The sequence below is a fragment of the Bos javanicus genome, chromosome 8, assembly GCF_032452875.1.
Source record: "Bos javanicus breed banteng chromosome 8, ARS-OSU_banteng_1.0, whole genome shotgun sequence".
NCBI classification, from domain to species: Eukaryota; Metazoa; Chordata; class Mammalia; order Artiodactyla; family Bovidae; genus Bos; species Bos javanicus.
Window position 1 is genome coordinate 66007024 of NC_083875.1, and position 20955 is coordinate 66027978.

Sequence of the window (20955 nt, forward strand, 5' to 3'; positions counted from 1 at the left end):
CACTAAATTTATCGGGATGACCATTTCATGATGCATATAAGGCAAATCACTATGCTGCTGCTGCTAAGTCACTTCAGTTGTGTCCGACTCTGTGCGACCCCATTGACGGCAGCCCACCAGGCTTCTCTGTCCCTGGGATTCTCCAAGCAAGAATCCTGGAGTGGGTTGCCATTTCCTTCTCCAAATCACTATGCTATGTACCTTAAACTTAAAAGATTGAAAAAAAAAAAAGAATGGACTTAGGTTAATATTAATGTATCAATATTAGCTCACTACTTGTGACAAATGTGCCAGAATAATACAAAGATCTTATCATTAGGGGAAACAGGTGAGGAGGAATATTTGAACTCTTCGTATTATCATTCCAGTTTTTCCACACATCTAAAACTATTCTAAAACAAAAGGTTTACTTAAGTATAAATCGATAAATTTTTAAAACATTTACTGAAAATCATTGACTTATCCTTTGTATAAATGAACTTCATGGTTTAAAAATTATATTAAAGTAGAGTTGTTTATAAAGTTATTAAGAAGATCTGGGTGGGCTTGGGGTTGGTCTGGGGCAGGGCCAGAGCAGGGTGGGGTCAGGCTGGGGTCAGTAACCCTGGCAATGGGCGGGGAGGCGGGGATCCCCCAAGGCCTAGGCCAGTCCGAGGCTCTTCTCTGGTTGCTGATGCTGAACGTGGCCGCCCTGGAGCTGCGAGGGTCCCCAGCCACGGCCGCCACTGGCCGGACTGCAGGCGATGGGGGAGCGTTGAGGGGCGGGGCTCCGACTTGGCCAGCACAGCGGTTGGCTCTGGGAGCTACAGGTGCGTTGGGGCCTCCATTCGGGCCAAGATCCCCTAGCCTACATACAGGGCCTGAGGGCGGCCGGCTCTGACCAGGGCCTGGTGAGTCACTAAGTCTCATCGTTTCTCAGCCCTTCCCTCCAACCAGGCAGCCGAGATCCCCTCCACACAGGTGGGTCAGGCCCTCCGCTGTGAGGCCTCTGGGTGGGAAGAGACCCAGTCCCTTTGTGGGGCTGTGGGAGAGGGGACTAGCAGGGTCTGGCCTGGAGGTTGGAGGCTGGGTGGAGGAAAGTTCTAGGACTACTGGGTGAATGGGCCTGAGTCCAGGGAGCAGGGGTGTCATTCCCCTCACTGAGGCCCTGGGACCCCAGGCCCTAGACCAGGATGCCCGGCCTCAGGGGGCCTGGGCACACTCCTGCCCTCCCGGATATGAGTCCTAGAACCAGGGCTGTCCTCATGAGCCCACTCCTTCTTCCTTTAGAAATGGAGACTCCTGCAGAGTCAGAGAGGGGAGTGACTTGTCCCAGATCACACACCACAGACTTCTGCCTGCAAATCTGCCTCCCTAAGACATGGGGTAGAGTGGAGGGAGCACAGGCCCTTAGAAGCCATGATCTTGAGAAAGCAATGTTGGCAACTTCTGAGACCTTTAGTTCTTTGATGTACAAGACAAGGCATTGAGGCGTGCTAGGTGAGGGAAATGAGGTGCGTGTCGTGCCCAGCACTTGGCAGCCTTGCTCAAGGATGTCCTTCTACCTGGAGATGCTCCTGGGAGCTGGTCCCTCCTTGCCCCACCCCACCAAACCCCTGGGTCCTCATCCCCACGGGGCTTGATGTGTTGTGCTCTGCTCTCCAGTCCGCAGTGGCAGCCAGTGAAGGCAGAGTCCTGTCATTTTGGCTACACTGCTAGACGCCTGGCCTTTTGGCTAGGCCACTGGATGCCTGGCCCTGGTTTTCCTGTCTGTGAAGCTGGGAGACCTTCCTGGTTGTGACATTTGGGGCACCAACAGTGTCTCTATTGTAGGTGGCAGCAGAGTCTCCACAGTGTGCGGGAAGCCCAAGGTGATGGGGAGGATCTATGGTGGCCGGGACGTGGAGGCTGGCCAGTGGCTGTAGCAGGCCAGCCTGCGGTTCCAGGGCTCGAACATCTGTGGAGCTGTCCTCATTAACTCCAGCTGGCTTCTTTCCACTGCCCACTGCTTTCTCAAGTGAGTCTCCTTCCTAGGCTGCCAGCACAGGCTCCGGCGGGGGAGGGGGATGCAGGGGAAGACGAGAAAAGGGGGATGGTGTCCCACGTTAGCTCCTCTGGGCTTTCCTCTGGGCAGTCTGTGGCCTTCAGAGGCATGTCGTTCCTGCCTTTGGCCTGTGTACCCTTCACCTGGACTGTCCTCCCCGCTCACCTGCCCAGATCCTCCTCATGCTCTGCCCTCGGCCCCTGTGTCCGTTCCCCAACACAGGTGTGCCTCAGGAGAGCGGCAGTGTCAGTCCTCGCTGCCATGTGGTGTGGACCCATCTCAGATCACAGCTCCTTCTCAGTGTCCCCTTATTTCCCGGTGTCAGACTCTAGGCAGGGCGCCTGGGACTGCATGTGCGACCAGCAGCTGGGCGATTCTTATTACTCCTGCGAAACTGTGTGCCCAGGAGTAATCATGGTAACTGGTATGCATGTGGTGCCAGGCTGCATAAGAGTGACAGGGCTGCTCAGGAGTCTAATTCACCTAGCCAGGTGGGGCTGGCTCAGTGACTGATTTCTAAACGGATGAGGAGGGGTCGCCAGGGAGTTCAGGCATCAAGCGCAGGTCTGGGCACTGGAGCTTTGAGGGCTCAGAGTCTATCGGCACCCACTCTGTGCCATGCCCCGTGCAAGGCCCTTGGAGGCATCAGGGGTGGCAAATCCCTCCTCACCATGTCTCCATCCTGTCAGAAGAGAAAGCCCAGCATGGATGAGAAGGGCAGAGCAGATGGGGTGGTGGTTCGGGAGAAGGTTTGTGGAGAGGAGGGCTTGCTGGAGGGGATGGGTTGGGTGAGGGGAACATGAAAGAGGGTCTCCAAGTAGATGAGCTGTGAAGACAGTGAGGGAGGGGGGAAGATTCAGCACCTATGTTAGGGGAACAAGGCAAGGTTCCATTTCCTGCACCCATTTGCTCATTTATTTAACAAATCTTTTGTCCTTGAAACTAAGTGGAGAAGCAGGCCTTGGGCATGGATGTGTTTAAAGAAAGGGGATGGTTAACAAGAGTGTGGGGCCAGAAGGTGGGTTGTATGGAGTCTCGGGATGGGTAAAGTAGGATCTGGGACTGAGCCAGAATGCCTGCTGTGTACAATCAGAAGGCCTTCATTTGATGACCCCACAGAGGACCTTTCCAGAACAAGGATACAGTGCTTCTGCCATTCTAGTGTGTTACGGAGAAGCCAGCCATATGTCTGAAACTGTAAGTAGGGTATCAATTAGCCTCAAGAAAGAAGGACTCCTGACCATTAGAAATGGGGAGACAAAGGCTGTCTGGCGTCATGTGGGGTGGAGGGGTCCAGAGGAGTGTGGCAGTTAGATGAGGATGCAGGGAAAGAGCTTGTCCCCACTTAAAGTTGATGGTGACAGTGCGCCTTTCCTTCTCCAGGAAATCCAAAGCCCCGGAGAATTACCGGGTTCTGTTAGGAAGCACCCAGCTGTACCAGCACACCCCTCAGACCCGGGAGGGGTCTGTGAGCCAGATTATCATGCACCCAGACTTCGAGAAGTTACATCCCTTTGGGAGTGACATCGCCATGTTGCAGCTGCTCTTTCCTGTGAACTTCACCTCCTACATCATCCCTGCCTGCCTCCCAGTCCCTGGCATGAAGCTCCCCAGTAACTCATCCTGCTGGATAACTGGCTGGGGGATGCTCAACGAGGAAAGTGAGAGGGTGTGGGGAGTTGGAGGGGGGGATGAGAATGGGGAGGAGGAGGAAGGGGAGGAGGAAGGGGAGAAGGACAGAGGAGCAAAGAAGGGAGGTGTGTCTCCACCTGAGGGGTCCCCAGGCAAATGTCCCTTTGGCCCACTATGCTTCATTTCCAGAGGACTGGACCATTCTAGTTCTAGTTCTGAAAGTGTGTGATTCTGAAGCTTTGGTGTTCCCTAAGTGTAAAGCTCTGAAGTCTGGGAATCTTTGACTTTGGAATCAAGAATCTGAGTTCTTGAAGCCTTTCTGGTTCTTGACTCCAAGGTTTAAATCAACCATAGATCTGAGATGACTTGATCTAACTCAAAGGTCATGTTGAGGCATGACTCCTTCCAGGTCACTGATAAACTCTCTGATTTCCCAGTGCCATAGGAGGTGCTTGAGAAAAGTGGAAAGAAAACTCAAATATGATCTCTGACCTCTGAGTCTGCCTGATCAATTTAGAATGATTACTACTTAAGAGGGTTTCACTCTCCAGACCTCACTTTGGTTTTCTCCCAGCTCAGGTCATCTATCTAATTTGTAGACTTGTTAGGCAAACTGAGTAACAGGAAAAAATTGTATTTTTTAAGATTGAAAGAGGAGAAAAGTAGACCAAAACTTATGAGCAAGAGTCTTCACTAAAGAAAGGAGTGTTTACAACTTGATGAAATGCTTATGATGCCAAATTAGGGAGGGAAAGAATATTTATTTGTAATTATTTGTAGGGTCATAATTTGGTATGGTGTTTCTCTACAGAGGTGCAACAGGCATTTTGAACAGATGCTGCTTCATTGGGTGGGATGTTCCAGCATCCCTGGTTCTTGCCTATTAGTGTGTCGGTTAACACTCAGTAATCACAGGACAAACAACTAGGTCCCCAGAATTCTCACACCACACACACACAATACTCATACACCAGACTTCACACTTCACACGCACACACCTACACACACAGACTGGTTCCTCCTGAGCACAGGGACCCTGTCTTTCTTGTTTCAATATCCCAGTCCGTGCCCCAGGCAGGGCCTGGCACCTGGTAGGTATCCCACTGCTGCCCCCGGGTCCTTCTTCCCTGGACCTCCAGACTGGTCTCAGCTCCCACCCTGTGTGCTCTGTTACTCTCCATGTAGCTGTCTGAGTATTTGCTTTAGAGCAGGAGTCACGCCAGTTCCCTGCTCATCACCCCCAGCGCCTTCTCATTTCTACTTAAAATAAGGTCGAAACTCCCTGCCTTGGCTCTCAGGCCCCCTCCTCTCTCTCATCTCCCACTGCATCCCTCACCCACCCCACCCCAGCCAGCAGGCCTTCTTCCTGCTTTGATGATGCCAAGGCCATTCCCACCTCAGGTCTGCACCTTGGCTATCTCCCTGGACGCATTTACTCTCCCGACTAACCTTGTCATGACTCGTTTCTTTACATATGCAACTCAGCTGCTCCTCTGAGGAGTTTTACTTGATCACGTGAGCTAAAACAGGCAACCCCTAATGGCACATCTTCCTGTTTTATTTCCTTTATACCACTTATTAGATCTAAAGTAATGCTACTTATTTACTTCATTTACGCTGTCTGCCCCAACTAAAATGTTCCCCTGTATCATTAGTTAAAAGATAGTTAGCACAAGGATACAGGAATACATGAGTACTTGAATGATGAATAAATCAGTGATTGGATGAGAGAATGGATGGGAGAAGGTGGGAGGACGAGTGGGTGGAAGGGAAGATGGTTGGGCGGGTGGTGGAGAGAGATGCAGTGAGTGGTCTATTGCTGGAGGCGAGAATGGAGAGATGGATGAAAAGATGAGTGTATAGGCAAATTTATGGAAGGATGAGTGGGTGAATGGGACATGAGGAAAGATAGATGGATGGAGGGACAAGTGGACGGAAAGCAAGGTTAGTGATAGACAAAAGGTAAGTGGATGGGATGGTTTGTGAAAGGGTACATAGGTTGGTGAATGGTTGCTAAGCACCAGTGAGTTGCATGTGTTGGAGGGATTTGCCTTTTTCCTTTGTGGAATAGGAGGAGTGTAGTTTGTTGCTGTGAAAGAGGTGGAGGGAATAGGATGAGTTTGGAAATGTTTGAGAAACACAGGAGGGCTTTTTAGGCATAGATAGAAGACTGAAACATGGAGAAGGAAATGGCAACCCACTCCAGTACTCTTGCCTGGAAAATCCCATGGATGGAGGAGCCTGGTAGGCTGCAGTCCATGGGGTCATGAAGAGTCGCACACGACTGAAGCTACTTAGCAGCAGCAGCATCAGAAGACTGAAACAAGGATGAAAGCTCAGCTGTGCGGAGAAAACCGCATGTTGAGGGGCAGTGCTGACTGGTAAGGCAGAGCTCTGTAGCTCGGCTACAGCATCCTTCCCTGATTTCCTCCTTATCCTCGCAGCACCTCTGCTCGAACCCTTCCATCTCCAGGAGGGTAAGGTGAGCTTCGTTGAGAACAAGTTCTGTAATATGTTATACGGACTTGCGAAAGGCAAGAACGTCTCTGTGCAGGAGGACACGCTGTGTGCTGGGGACTTCTCCACAGGAACGTCCATCTGCCTAGTGAGTAAGACCCTTTCTATTCTTCCCTCGCCTGTTCTCAGGGCCTCGGTTTCTCTGGGGAGGGGCTGTGCTGCCTCTGCTCTCTTTGTGGAGCCCCTGGGGCTTCCCGTTTCCTCCTCCATGCGCCTTCCTGGGCTCCATCCCTTGGCAGTGTCCCCCAGGCCACTCCCCTTCCTAACTCCCTTGCACATGAGGGCATCTACAGCATCTATTCTTGAGGCATACATTAAAGTTTTTATTGAAATGTAACATACATGCAAAAGAATATATCCATGCTCTTTTCATAAGCTGGATAAATTTTCACATAGAGAGGCAACAGGTGATCAATACTACAGAGGCCCCACTCACACCTCCTTCCTTTCAACAACACCGAATAGAAAGCACCATCTTCACCTTTAATACCTTAGATTAGATTCTGAATGTTCTGTAAATAGAATTTATTTCCAGTTGTCAATCTTTCTTGTCCTAACATTGTATTTGTGAGATTCACCCACACTGTTACCTGTAGTTGTAGTGTGCTCAGTCTCCTTGCTCTACAGGACTCTCCTGTGTGCACTGAATTCTATGATCAGTTATACTTTAATGCACATTTTAGTACTTTCCAAATTTTTCTTTTCATTTCACTTCCAAATGTTTTATCTTCTATTTCACAAAACCCTTGAGTAGAATCATTGGATTAAAAGGTACGTGTATATTAAACTTTGGAAGATGTTACCAAACTCTTCCAAAGTGGTTCACCATTTCCATTCATTCAAGCAGTGAATGAGAGTTCATATTCTCACCAGTACTTAGCAATTTCCATCTTTTCTTATTTTAATAACTTATTGTGGTTTTTACTTTTCCAGTGACGAATTAAATGTACTTTCCCATATTTATTATCTTTGGACATATTTTTCTGTAACATTTCCTTTCAGGGTTTTTCTCCCCTCTCATTTTCTGTTGGTTTGTCTGTCTCTTCCTTTAGGGGCTCTTCGTGTATTTTACATATTCCAGATATCAGTCTACTGCTGGATATTTGTTTTTTGGGGCTTTTGGTTTTGCTTTGTTTGTCTGTTTTGTCTTGGCTGTGTTGGCTGGGTGTTAGTTGTGACAGGCAGGCTTTTCATTGCAGCGTGTGGGCTTCCCTTTAGTTTAGCATGCGAGCTGCAGAGTGCATGGGCTCAACAGTTGCAGTACGTGGACTTAGTTGCCTCGTGGCAAGTGGGATCTTAGTTCTTTGACCAGGGATTGAACCTGCGTCCTCTGCATTGGAAGGCAGATTCATAACCGCTGGACCACCAAGGAAGTCCCACTGTTGGATATTTCACTGTGAAGCTTTTTTCCCACTCTCTGTGGTGCCTTTTGATAGGTGAGAAAACAAGCCCGGAGAGGGAAAGTGGCTACCCTAAAATAAGGCACCACAACTTGGGCCCCTGTGTTCTGATTCCAAGCCTAACCTGACCTCCAGCACATCATCCTCAGGGCCCAGGCTCCCAAGCTGGCATCATGTGCTGATTCTTCCATAGATGGTGTCGTGGAGTGGAGGGAAGTGTTAGGGTTCTGGAGTTAGAGACCCTGCACTACCGTGTGACCTCGGGTGGGCTTTTCACCTTCGAGCCTGTGTCCTCACTCATAGTGTAGGGTTTTGGGGCCTCCGTCATGGGATTGTTGCAAGGATGGTCTAGTGGGTTGGACAGTGTCTCCTAAATTTGTGTCTTCTAAATCTCAGAATCTGACCTCATTTGGAAATAGGTCTTTGCAGATACGATTGTTAAGAATCTCAAGATGAGACCTTGCTGAATTTAGAGCAGGCTCTAAATCCAATGACTTGTTTTCTCATAGAAAGAGGGAGAGACACAGATAGGTGGTTTCAGACTTCTGACTTCTAGAACTGTGAGATCAATTTCTGTTGTTTCAGAGTTAGCCAGTCTGTGGTGATACACTTTGGCACGCCAGGAAATGCACATAGGAGGGATGAGATGCACCTGGCCCACAGGATGGCCTCCCAGACAGCCGTTTTCATGGCGGCCCAGTGAGCTGCTGAGCCAGAGGGGAGAAGCTTGGCCCCTTGCCCTCCTTGGAGGAGGCAGACCCAGGCTTCTTGGTTCCCAGTCCACAGCCAGTGGTGTGAACTGTCTGGCCTGGCCTGTCCTTCTCACAGAGTCAGCTGCCCCTGAAGGTGAAACACAGGGCTCAGTCCCCCGAGGCCCCATCTGCTGCACCCTAGACCTCCCTTCCAGCCTGCAGAGGTCATGCCCACAGAGCTCAGGGCTGGAACCCTTTGTCTCCTTGCCTGCTGGACATCCATAGTGCCCCTTGAGCCCACTCCTCCTCTCGTTTCTTCCGAGACTGAGGACAGCACTGAGATGGACCCCGCAGAGCCAAGGCATTAGGTGACCCCCCTCCTCCCTCTCTTAGCCTTTCAGTCACCACAGCCCACCTGAGACACTCCATCTACACTCATCTGCTGCCACATCGCCTGCTCCAGCCCCCACCCTGAAACCCAGGCCCCTCTTCTCTCCCTGGAAGTACCCCTCCCCCTGCAGAGGGCACCCAGAAACAGGTCTGAGGAGAGACAGGCCACAGAGGCATTCAGTGCTCAGACTGTGGGGCAGGAGAGCCATGGTTTCAGTATTCAATCTGTCATTTACTGGGATTGTGACCTTAGCTAAGTTTCCTCACCCATGAAATGGGGTTGCTAACAGCCTCCTCTTAATAAGGTCCCTGTAGAAAGTTTAATACTGTGCCTGACATTCAGCAGGTACTTAGCAAGTCTTGGCTTTCAATCTCCTGGCCTGGTCTGTCTCCTTCTACCAGGATGTACCTGTTCTTCTGGGCCTGTCTTAGACCTGTCCTCTCATCCAAGGTAGAATTCACTGCCCTGACCCCATCCAACACATATACACACAATACACAACACACACACACACACACACACACACACACACACACTGCCTTGGTTTGCTCTGTCTCTTCAATAGTGCAAACCACAGCTCACTTTCCATGGGATACACTAGTGTGTGGCTTCCTCTACCTTCTGAGAGCTCCCCAGGGGGCAGGAGGCTTTTGGAGCCGTTCCCATCTCTCTCAGACTGGCCCAGATTCCACCATAATGTCAGCAACCATGAGGCTTATCTGCACGAATCCTGGAGGCCTGTGGTGGACAGGGACCAGGCCTTCTCCTGGCCTTAAACAGCTCAGGGTGGGTACACTGTGGGGAGGGCCAAGGGCACCCCAGGTGGGGACCCCAAAAGTGAAGAACTGAGTTGATAACGGCACATTCCCAATGTCCAAGAAGCCCCTGGTGTGACTTTCTTGGTGCTCTGGTGACATCACCTTACATTGGTGGCTCAGACAGCAGGATGTACTATCTTACATTTCTGGACATCAGAGTCTAAAGTCAAGGTGTTGGCCTGGCTGCTCCCTTCTGGAGGCTCTAGGAGAAAATATTTTCTTGCTTTTTCTATCTTTTTAGAGGTCCCCAGCAATCCTCAGTTCGTGGCCCCTTCCTACGTCACCAAATCACATTGCTCCTCCCTCTGCTCCTGTCATCACATCTCCTCCTCTGACTCTGACCTCCTGCTTCCCTCTTTCCTCATGAGTACCTTTGTGTTTATGTTGGGTCCAACCAGATCATCCAGGATTATCTTCCTATTTCCTTATTCTCAACTCCATCACAGCTGCTCAGTCCCTTTTGGCATGTAGGGTAACATAGCCCCAGGTTCTGGTGATGAGGATGGCTGTCCTTGAGGATTACTTTTGGCTAGCCACACCATGTACCCTTCTCTTTCCTTCAAGTCACCACTTCCCCCACCCTTCCCTCTCAGCTAGAGAGCTTGCTTCCTATTTCACTGAGAACTTCAAAGCATTCTGTTGGACAAGATACCATTCATCTTCCCAGTCTAGCAGGCATTTTCCATCTCTCCTGAGCCTCCTGGCCCACTGTAGCCAGGCCCTCCTGGAGCTCTGGGTGTCCAGAGGCTCCCTTGCTCCATGTCTTGTCTCCACTTTCACGGCTCTTGTATAAACGTGCAGTGGCACTCTCCTTCCCGCTACTGCCCAGTTTCTCTGCCTCCTTTCCCCCAGAGACTCCTCCTAATAGCCCCAAATCTAACCCACTCTACCCAGAAGTGTCCCCAGTACCACCAGAGCCTCATGGCCAACATCCCCAGGAACGTGTCTTGCCAGAGACACCCGTGGCCCCAAATCCTCCTCACACTTGGCACTTGAGCAAGTCTCACTGCCCTTTCCTGGGCACCAGGACCAGCCAGCTACTCCAGTCTGCACCTGGTCCTCTCCCCTCCCAGCTCTAAATGCTGGAGACCCCAGGGCTCCATGCTTAGCCTGTTCCTCCCCTCTGCACAGCCTCCCTGAGATAGGCTCAGCTTTTACAGTTCCTGTTGCCTCCTCAACATATTGTCCCAAATCTGATTGTTTCTCATCACCCTGGCCCCTCCCCACCCATAATCTCTCACCTTCTCTCCTATATTTGCCTCGAAACAGGTTCCTTCTCCACACAACAGCAGATCACAACACCAGAGTGATCCAGGTGCTAGACGTGACCTAGGCAGTTCTCCATGGGGGTCAACTCCAACCCCCACCATAAGGCCCTGGGAATCTGAGTCCCATCTACCTGCCTCGCTTCCCACTTGTCATTGCTCTTCCTCCCACCCACCTGGCCATCCCTCCTCTCCTCGTCCGCACTCGCTGCTCCCTCTGCTCCAGCATCAGAAAGTTGGGTTGTCCTGTTTGGAATCTCAGCTCGGGAAAGCTCCATGCTTCCACCCTATGAAATGCCCTTCCCTTCCTGTCCTGTCCCTTCCATGTGTTGTTTCCACATGTCACACCTGACAATGGCAGGCTGGTTGCCTTATTTACAATAACTCCATGAAAGAGGAATCTTGACATTTCACTCCTGTGCCTGAGGGCAAAGCTGCCCTGGATGTGCGTGTTAGACCTGTGTGTGGAAGGCAGCAAGCACAGCTATCCTGCTCCTCTCCCCCTACCTCCAAGGATGACATGTTCCCTTTGGGTGATGAAGTGAGAGACTTCCACCCAGGTGGTACTTCCCTGACAACATTTCAAGACTCCAGTAACTCCTAGCAGCTTTCAGGGGACCCTAGCAGCTTTCATTGCTCCCTGACCAATACAGGCTGCCTCCCTCAGGCCTGGGTATGGGCACTTTCTGAAGATGCTCAACCAAGAATTTGAGAGAAAACTAAAGGACTAAATGAGTAAAAAAGGAGGCAGACCTGGGTGGGGATGTGCTGCTGCAGCTCAGAGTTTTCAAGATCCAGGTCTGCAGCAGCTTCAGCTGGCTAGGTTCCACTCTCAGACCAGCCCTCTTGAGCTCAGATCCTGCAGCTGTCTGTCCCTTCTCGGCCTTGGACAGCGCTTTGTCCTGGGCCACCACACCCTCCCTGGGCATAGGATCCATAGATTGATGGATATAGATCTGTGATTGTTTTGAGGGTCAATTAGGACTTCCTGAAGCATGATTCCAGTGCCTGCCTGTATGGCTTAATTGGGCTGATCTGCAGTGGGAAGTTGGTGTTTGGACTTTCACAGAATGAGTTTGGAGGGCAGAGACTCATAAGCCCCACCCTGCTACCTGGTCTTCTCAGAACTGGCTCAGTCACCCACCAGAACTCCCGTTTCTTTCCTAGGGCGATTCTGGGGGCCCCCTCGTCTGTGACTTCACCAGTTCCTGGGTTCTGATGGGCCTGGCCAGCTGGGGTTTTGACTGCCGACACCCCATCTACCCCAGCATCTTCACCAACGTCACCTACTTCACCGACTGGATTGAAGAGATCTGAGACTCACACCCAACCCTGAGCCCACGTCTGCTCTTACACCACTCCCGGAGCCCATGTCCACTCCTCCACAGACCCATTTTCCACACCAGTCTCTACGGGCTGCCCTCGTCTGTGCTGGGCACAGCCTTTGTGCATCCACAGACCTGGCCCCTGTTGCTGTTCCTGCTTGGTTCCCCGAGGCAAGCCACGTGGTGATCCACCAAGCCCCTCAGCTCCTGCTCTGTGCCTCAGGCTCCAGCCTCCTCACTGGAACCTTCCCCGCCCCCCACTCCTCCAGCCCCATCAGCTCTCAGTGGTCCCTTCTTGGCTTCCCTGTCCACCAGCTGCAACCCCCACAATCCAAGCTTGAAAAACCAAATAAAAACAAATGAAAGGCTCATCCTGATTCTGTCTTGGGGCCCCATTGCTCCTCCTGATCCTCAGCACTCACCCCTTCTCTTGAGGTCTGTCGGCTGATTCCCCAGACAAGCAAACAAGAACAGGCAGGGCCATTACAGCAGGAGGAGGCAGGGGTGGGGACTCTAAAGGAGTCCAGCTGGGGAAAGAGAAGGGAGTCTTCCCACCGTAGGAATGCACAGGCCTCAGAGAAAGAACATCAGTCAGCTCCAGCTGCTGTAACAAATATCACAGGCAATGTGGCCTAGACAATAGGAGTTTCTCATTGCACGGTTCCGGAGCCCAGGAGCCTGAGGCCTCTCGCCTCGGCTTGTAGACGCCGTCTTCACCCTGTCCTCACACTGCCTTCCCTCTGTGTGTTTGGGTCCACATTTCCCCTTCTTATAAGGGCACCAATCATACTGGATTAGGACCCAATGTAGTGACTTTAACTCAATTATCTCTTTAAAAGCTCTACTCCAAATAAGGTCACATTCTGGGGACCCCTGGTTGTCCAGTGGTTAAGACTCCAGGCTTCCCCTGCAGGGGGCATGGGTTCAGTTCTTGGGTGGAGAGCCAAGATCCCACTTGCTGGACTGCGCAGCCAAAAGAAAGTCACATTCTGAGGTGCTGGAGGTTAGGACTCAACATAAGAATTTGGGGTACACAATTCAGCCCCTAAGAGGAAGTAAGACATATTGTCAGGTGTCTGTAGTGCAAGGGAGTAAGGATCTTTCTCAAAGTATTGAAGCATCACTCCTCGGGTTTGGAGGCGGGAGGAGCTCCTCCCGGTGGAGGTAGAGGGAAGTTCCCAGAGTCCAGGACAATTGAGTTGAACTGGAGTATATGACCCAGGCCATGAAGAAGGGAGTTCCAGCCTGCAGCACAGAAGGCTCTTGAATGTGGGGGATCTAGGAGACTGAGCTGGAGACAGAACGAGGAGGGCCTTGTCAGGCTGTGAGCTGAGGTCCAGACTGGCAGTCCTCACACCTAGAGTAGACTCCCAGAATCTTCCTCACCCATCCCCATGGTCCCTCCCCCTCCCCCATGTCCCCTCATCCACCCCCATGGTCCCTTACCCACCCCCATGTCCCCTCACCACCCCCATGTCCTCTCACCCACCCCAATGATCCCTCACCCGCCCCCATGTCCCCTCACCCACTCCCATGGTCCTAAACTCACTGCCCCAGCTTCCTGGGTTTGATGCCTGGCCAGGGAACTATATCCCACATGCCACAACTAAGAGTTACCATGCTGCAATTAAAGATCCTACATGGCTCAGAGGGTAAAGCGTCTGTCTGCAATGCAGGAGACCTGGGTTTGATCCCTGGGTCAGGAAGATCCCCTGGAGAAGAAAATGGCAACCCACTCCAGTACTCTTGCCTAGAAAATCCCATGGACAGAGAAGCCTGGTAGACTACAGTCCATGGGGTCACAAAGAGTCGGACACTACTGAGCGACTTACTTTCACTTTCACTATGCTGCAACTAAGATGCAATGCAGTCAAATAAATATTTTTTAAAAAGAAATATGCATTCGTGTCTAACATATGCAGGCCCCCAACATGCAAGAGAGCTGTATTCCCTGTTCTCATTTTTAGGTACAGAAGTGCACTGAACTGAGTTACAACAAAAGAGTAAAATCTTGGGTTGGGGGGATGTCAGGGTGAGGATCGGAGAAGGCGATGGCACCCCACTCCAGTACTCTTGCCTGGAAAATCCCATGGACAGAGGAGCCCAGTAGGCTGCAGTCCATGGGGTCACTCAGAGTCGGACAGGACTGAGCTACTTCACTTTCACTTTTCACCTTCATGCATTGGAGAAGGAAATGGCAACCCACTCCAGTATTCTTGCCTGGAGAATCCCAGGGACAGGGGAGCCTGGTGGGCTGCTGTCTATGGGGTCGCACAGAGTCGGACACGACTGAAGCGACTTAGCAGCAGCAGCAGCAGGGTGAGGATGAGAGATAGAGAAGGGGGATTACAGAATTGTTGAATCAAAGCCCACTGCTTACCACTTACAGAATCAAATTTACAAACACTGATAGAAAGGAAAGTTGTCTCTTATCAGAGTGCCAGCAATCTGGGAAGATGGTAAACTCAGTGTCCCCCAGAAAACTACTTCTGGAAATTCTGCTCAATCATGAAAATTTTAAAGGAAAAGTGAAAGTTGCTCAGTTGTGTCCGACTCTTTGTGACCCCATGGACTATACAGTCCATGGAATTCTCCAGGCCAGAATACTGGAGGGTGTAGCCGTTCCCTTCTCCAGCAGAGCTTCCTGACCCAGGAATAGAACCGGGGTCTCCTTCATTGCAGGCAAATTCTCTACAGGCTGAACTAATAGGGAAAGGAGAGAAGTAATCTCAGTTAATCCTTGAGATGGAGTCAGAGTCATTGCATGCAGGCTCCAGGACTTCCTGTGATCTTCCTCTAGTCCTTATCTTGTTCACACAGTTTGTTTATGGGATTACTGAAGGGGAGTCAAGGAAAGAAATCTGGTCACCTGTTAATTATTTAGTCTCAGATTCTTACTTCTTTGCCATACTGAAAGAACTGACAAGTTAGGCAAGGGATTGCATGATTAAAAGATCTGAAAGGTGTGCTCAGGCCTGAGTGCCTGGTTAAAGTTTAGGTACCATACAGCCTTGCTAAAGTAGCAAGGACAGAGGCTTTCTGCTGCAGGCGGTATCCAGCAAGGAGCTGTTTGCACGATGAGATGGTGTAGGTGCTAGTGCATCCAGTCATGTCTGACTCTGCGACCCCATGGACTGTAACCCACCAGGCTCCTCTGCGCATGGGATTTCCCAGGGAAGAATACTGGAGTGGGCTGCCATTCCTCCTCCAGGGGATCTTTCCAACCCAGGGATTGGACCTGAGTCTCCTGTGTCACCTGCATTGCAGGCAGACTCTTTACCTGCTGAGCTGTCAGGGAAGACTGAGGTGGCATAGATCAGAGTCCACATGTTTGGAAATGACATGACACTCAGGGTACTAATCAATGTTTTTAGAGTCCATAAATCTTTCTCTCCCACTTTATCTAGAGATCTTAATTTTGAATTCCCATTTTTCTTGTTTTACACTGATTCTTTTTCCCTGAGTTATTTTCTCTTTCATTGATTATTTCAGTTTTCTTCATCCTGACATATATGACAAAAATTTATTTCATTCGTTGATACTTGTGTAGTGACATTTGTTTTGCTTTACTGCTTCTTATGCATGGCATCCGGTCCCGTTACTTCATGGCAAATAGATGTGGAAACAATGGAAACAGTGTCAGACTTTATTTTTCTGGGCTCCAAAATCACGGCAGATGGTGATTGCAGCCATGAAATTAAAAGACGCTTACTCCTTGGAAGGAAAGTTATGACCAACCTAGACAGCGTATCAAAAAGCAGAGACATCACTTTGTCAACAGAGGTTTGTCTAGTCAAGGCTCTGGTTTTTCCAGTGGTCATGTATGGATGTGAGAGTTGGAAATAAAAAGAAAGCTGAGCTTTGAAGAACTGATGCTTTTGAACTGTGGTGTTGGAGAAGACTCTTGAGAGTCCCTTGGACTGCAAGGAGATCCAACCACTCCATCCTAAAGAAGATCAGTCCTGGGTGTTCATTGGAAGGACTGATGTTGAAGCTGAAACTCCAATACTTTGGCCACCTGATGTGAAGAACTGAGTCATTTGAAAAGATCCTGATGCTGGGAAAGATTGAAGGCAGAAGGGGATGACAGAGGATGAGATGGTCGGATGGCAATCACCGACTCAATGGATATGGGTTTGAGTGGACTCCAGGAGTTGGTGATGGACAGGGAGGCCTGGCGTGCTGTGGTTCATGAGGTCGCAGAGTCGGACACGACTGAGCGACTGAACTGGACTGAACTGAATATATTACTGGTCTACTGCAAAAAAGATGTAACTTAGAAACAGCTAGGTGGTAGAGATGATTAGGACAAGGGATGAGGAAAGAAGCAATGTTTCCATGGACTTAGGAAATAGTATGGATAAGTTCATCCAGAGTACCCACAGTCAAAAGGATTGTTTCCAAAATGTGAAAAAGCAGTTGAGAAACATGGAAGACACTTAAGACATTTCGAATATATATTTAGTAGTGGGTGAATGGTTATGCGTTATGTGAATTATATCTCGGTAAAGGTGCCTAAAAATAAATTCAAAGATAGATCTAGATCTAGATATATAGGAGTTCCAGAAGAGAATAGGAAGGATGCTAGTGAAGTGTTAGTGAAAGACAGCAACTGATAATTGTCGAGAACTTAAAAAAAAATCTAACTTAGAAAGAAAGTCTTAGATACAGTCTAGTGACTCTGTAAAAGTATAAGGAATAAGAAAAACGGTAAAGACTACAATACGGAAGTAAGACGTGTGTGCAGTTGAAGTCCTCTTTCATCTATACCCTCAAATCACTTCCCTCTCCACCCATCAGCCCTGTTAACTGCTTAGTGTCTGGGTGTGCATCTATATCCATAGTGTATCAACATCTATTATACTATTTATCCGTATTTATACAAGTACATTATATAGTTCCATATGTTTGTTTTTAATTAATAAAGAGGCTCTTATAATACATTTGCTGTACAACTTTCTCTTTTCATGCCACAATAAACCATAGGCATCAGATTCAACTTCTTTATTGTAAAGTTTTTCTTTTTTTTTTAAATGTTATTTAAAATAATATTCTTGGAACATCCCTGGCAGTCTGGGAAAGTCTCCCTGCTTCCACTGTAGTAGGCAGAGGTTTGATCCCTGATCAGGGAACTAAGATTTCACATCCTTGCAGTGCAGCCTAAATTTTAAAAATAAATTTAAAAAATAATGCTTGCTATTTTTTCAAATTCAGAAAAAAATACAGAGGAGACCATAATCTCACTCTCCATCTATGGATATTTTTAAACAATAAAAGCAATAACCGTTCATGGCTAGAGAACAGAAACCATTCAGAAAAGAAAAACATGATAGCATGTGATTCTTCCTAGAAAAAAATTACATTTATTAACATATACTATCCATACAGATTTTTCTTTTGTTTTAAAAGTTAACACAAAAGAAGTCATTATAACATTGTTCCACACATTGATTTTCACTTAATAGTGAAAGAGATCTTGGAGATCTTTATGTACTCGTTTTATATAAAGCTATAATATTCTTTTCTTTTTAAAAGGATTCACAATATTCCATAAAACATAATGTATTGTACATAAATACCACCATTTACTCTATATGGAATACATTGTATATAATCACAGTCACTTACATCCTCTGATGTTCCTTTAATATTCTCCCTTTTTAATATTTGTTTTTATTTATGTGGCTGCTCCGGGTCTTAGTTGCAGCAGCACTTGGGATCTTTGATCTTCGTTGGTGCATACAAGATCTTTAGTGGTGGCAGATGAGCTCTTGTTTTTTTTAAAGTTGGAGTATAATTGCTTTACAATGTTGTGTTAGTTTCTGCTGTACAATGAAGTGAATCAGTTATATGTGTACGTATATATCTACTCCCTTTTCAGCCTCCCTCTACCCTTCTCCCCGCCATCCCACCCATCTAGGTCATCACAGAGTACCAAGTTGAGCTTTCTGTGCTTCATAGGAGGTTCCTGCTAGCTATCTATTTCACACAGAGCAGTGTACACATGTCAGTCCTAACACCCCACCCACCCTGCCTTCCCCTTCCCCCTCTGCATCTGCACGTCCATTCTCTACACTTGTGTCTCTATTCCTGCCCTAGATATAGGTTCACCTGGAGGAGAAGGGGATGACAGAGGATGAGATGGCTGGATGGCATCACTGACTCGATGGACTTGAGTCCGGGTGAACTCTGGGCGTTGGTGATGGACAGGGAGGCCTGGCGTGCTGCGATTCATGGGGTTGCAAAGAGTCGGACACGACTGAGCGACTGAACTGAACTGTATCATTTTTCTAGATTTCACATATAAGGGTTAATATACTGTATTTGTTTTTGTCTTTCTGACTATTTCAAACTCCATTTCTATCCACATCTCTACAAATGGCCCTGTTTCATTCTTTTTAGTGGCTGAGTAATATTCCATTGTATATGTGTGTATTCTTTATCCAGTCATCTGTTGGACATTTAGGTTGCTTCCATGTCCTAGCTATTGCAAATAGTGCTGCTATGAACACTGGGGTACATGTGTCCTTTTGAATTATGGTTTCCTCAGGGTATATGCCCAGTAGTGGGATTGCTGGGTCATATGGTAGTTCTAGTGTTAGTTTTTTAAGGAACTTCCATACCGTTCTTCACAGTGACTGTATCAATTTACATCCCCACCAACAGTGCAGCAGTATCTCATAACTTGGTTCTCAGAGGATCTAGACTAACACAGTATACCTGGGTCTCCTTGTTTCATCAATCTATTTGTCTATTCTAGGTCTGCTATCACAGAATTTTAATTACTACAACTTTGTGTATATTTGGAAATTCAGTTGAATAAATCCCCTACATGGTCTTCTTTGTCAGAATCTGCCTATTCTTATGCATATGCTTCCAACTGAACTTGTTTGATAAATGTTTTTCTTTCTTTTTAATTCATGCATGTACATGATGATGAAAGGCTATGTGAAAAGTAAGTTTCCCCTCCCATCTGTAACCTCACTTCCAGAAATTCCCTTCTCCAAGGAAACTATCGTTATTAGATTTTTCTCTATTGTTCCAGAAGTATTCTAGATATACACAAGCATGTGTGCGTATGTATACACACTTACGTTCCTTCCTTCTTGGCCCTGGTTGTGGTGTAGAATGCACTCTGTTCTGTACCTTGCTTTTTCATTAACAATAGATCTTGGAAAACTTTCAGTGTCAATATTTATAGTTCAGCTTCATTCTTTTTAATAACTATTTAGCATCCTATTGTTCCTTCCCAATGCACATTAAGTAGCTCCCAGTCCCTTGCTATAACAAAGACTGCTACCGAGAATCAGAGGAACTTTAGAATCATCTTGTCAAGTTCTTTTTTTTAATCCAACTGGGATTTTAAGTGGACTTGCCTTGAAATTTATAGATTTAATTTTGGCAAAAGAAACACCATTATATTTGGGTCTTCCAAACCAGTCCATGTACAATGATTTTCCATTTAGTTAGAAGAAAAAAAAATTATGTCCATTGGTCAGCTTTGACAGCTTTTGTAAATAGAGGTCTTGCACTTTTGCTTAGATTTTTTTTCCCTGAGTTTTTGTTTCCTTTGCTTGTTCTTCTTTTTTTAATGATTACCACAATAATGTTAGTGAACATCCATTATCTCATACAGACACAAAATAAAAAGGAAACATATTTTTTCCTTGTGATTAGGGTTTACTCTAGGAGAAGGCAATGGCACCCCACTCCAGTACTCTTGCCTGGAAAATCCCATGGATGGAGGAGCCTGGTAGGCTGTAGTCCATGGGGTCGCTAAGAGTCGGACACGACTGAGCGACTTCACTTTCACTTTTCACTTTCATGCATTGGAGAAGGAAATGGCAACCCACTCCAGTGTTCTTGCCTGGAGAATCCCAGGGACAGGGGAGCCTGGTGGGCTTCCGTCTATGGGGTCGCACAGAGTCGGACACAACTGAAGCAACTTAGCAGCAGCAGCAGCAGGGTTTACTCTTTTTAAAAAGGGCTTCCCTGATGGCTCAGAGAGTAAGGAGTCTGCCTGCAATGCAGGAGACCCAGGTTCATTCCCTGGGTCAAGGAGATCCCCTGGAGAAGGGAATGGCTACCCACTCCAGTATTCTTGAGGTGATATTTCATTGTGGTCTTGATTTGCATTTCCCTGATGGTTAGTAATGTTGAGCATCTCTTCATGTGCCCATTGGCCATTTGTATGTCTTTGGAAATATGTCTATTCAGTTTCTTCACTCATTTTTTGATTGGATTGTTTTTTACTTTTTTGATGTTGAGTTGTATGAGTTCTTCATATATTTTGGATATTAACCCCTTACCAGATATATCATTTAGAAATATCCTCTCCCATTCAGTAGCAGCCTTTTCATTTTGTTGATTGTTTTCTTTGCTGTACAAAATCTTTTTAGTTTGATGTAGTTTCATTTGCTTGTTTTGCTTTTTTCCCTTCCCTGAGGAGATAGATCTAAAATAATGTTGCTAAGACATGTCAAAGAGTGTACTACCTATATTTTCTTCTAGGAGTTTTATGATGTCAGTTCTTAACATTTAGGTCTTTAATCCATTTTGAGTTTGTTTTTGTCTATGGTGTGAGAAAGTAGTCCAGTTTGTTTCTTTGGCATGTATCTGTCCAGTTTTCCCAACACCATTTATTTTTATTTATTGAAATGCTTATTTATTTGGCTGCACAGGCCTTAGCTGCAGCACGTGGGATCTTCACTCTTCATTGCATCCTGTGGAATCTTTAGTTGCAGCATGTGAACTCTTTATTGTGGTGTGCACGTGGGATCTAGTTCCCTGAGCAGGGGTCAAACCCAGGCCCCCTGCATTGGTAGCAAGGAGACTTAGCCACCGGACCACAAGCAAAGTCCCCCCAATCCCATTTATTGAAAGGCTATCTTT

The 20955-nt window shown here is 47.7% G+C and overlaps 1 protein-coding gene across 1 annotated transcript; it reads left to right on the forward strand.

Moving 5' to 3' along the window:
- Positions 1 to 591: 591 nt before the first annotated feature.
- LOC133252838 (putative serine protease 47) lies at positions 592 to 12423 on the forward strand. Its single transcript, XM_061425810.1, is given in 5 exon segments — positions 592 to 809; positions 1813 to 1996; positions 3407 to 3684; positions 6100 to 6260; positions 11906 to 12423. Coding segments are annotated over 5 exon segments (972 nt in total). The 5' UTR covers positions 592 to 610; the 3' UTR covers positions 12056 to 12423.
- The last annotated feature ends 8532 nt before the right edge of the window (positions 12424 to 20955 follow it).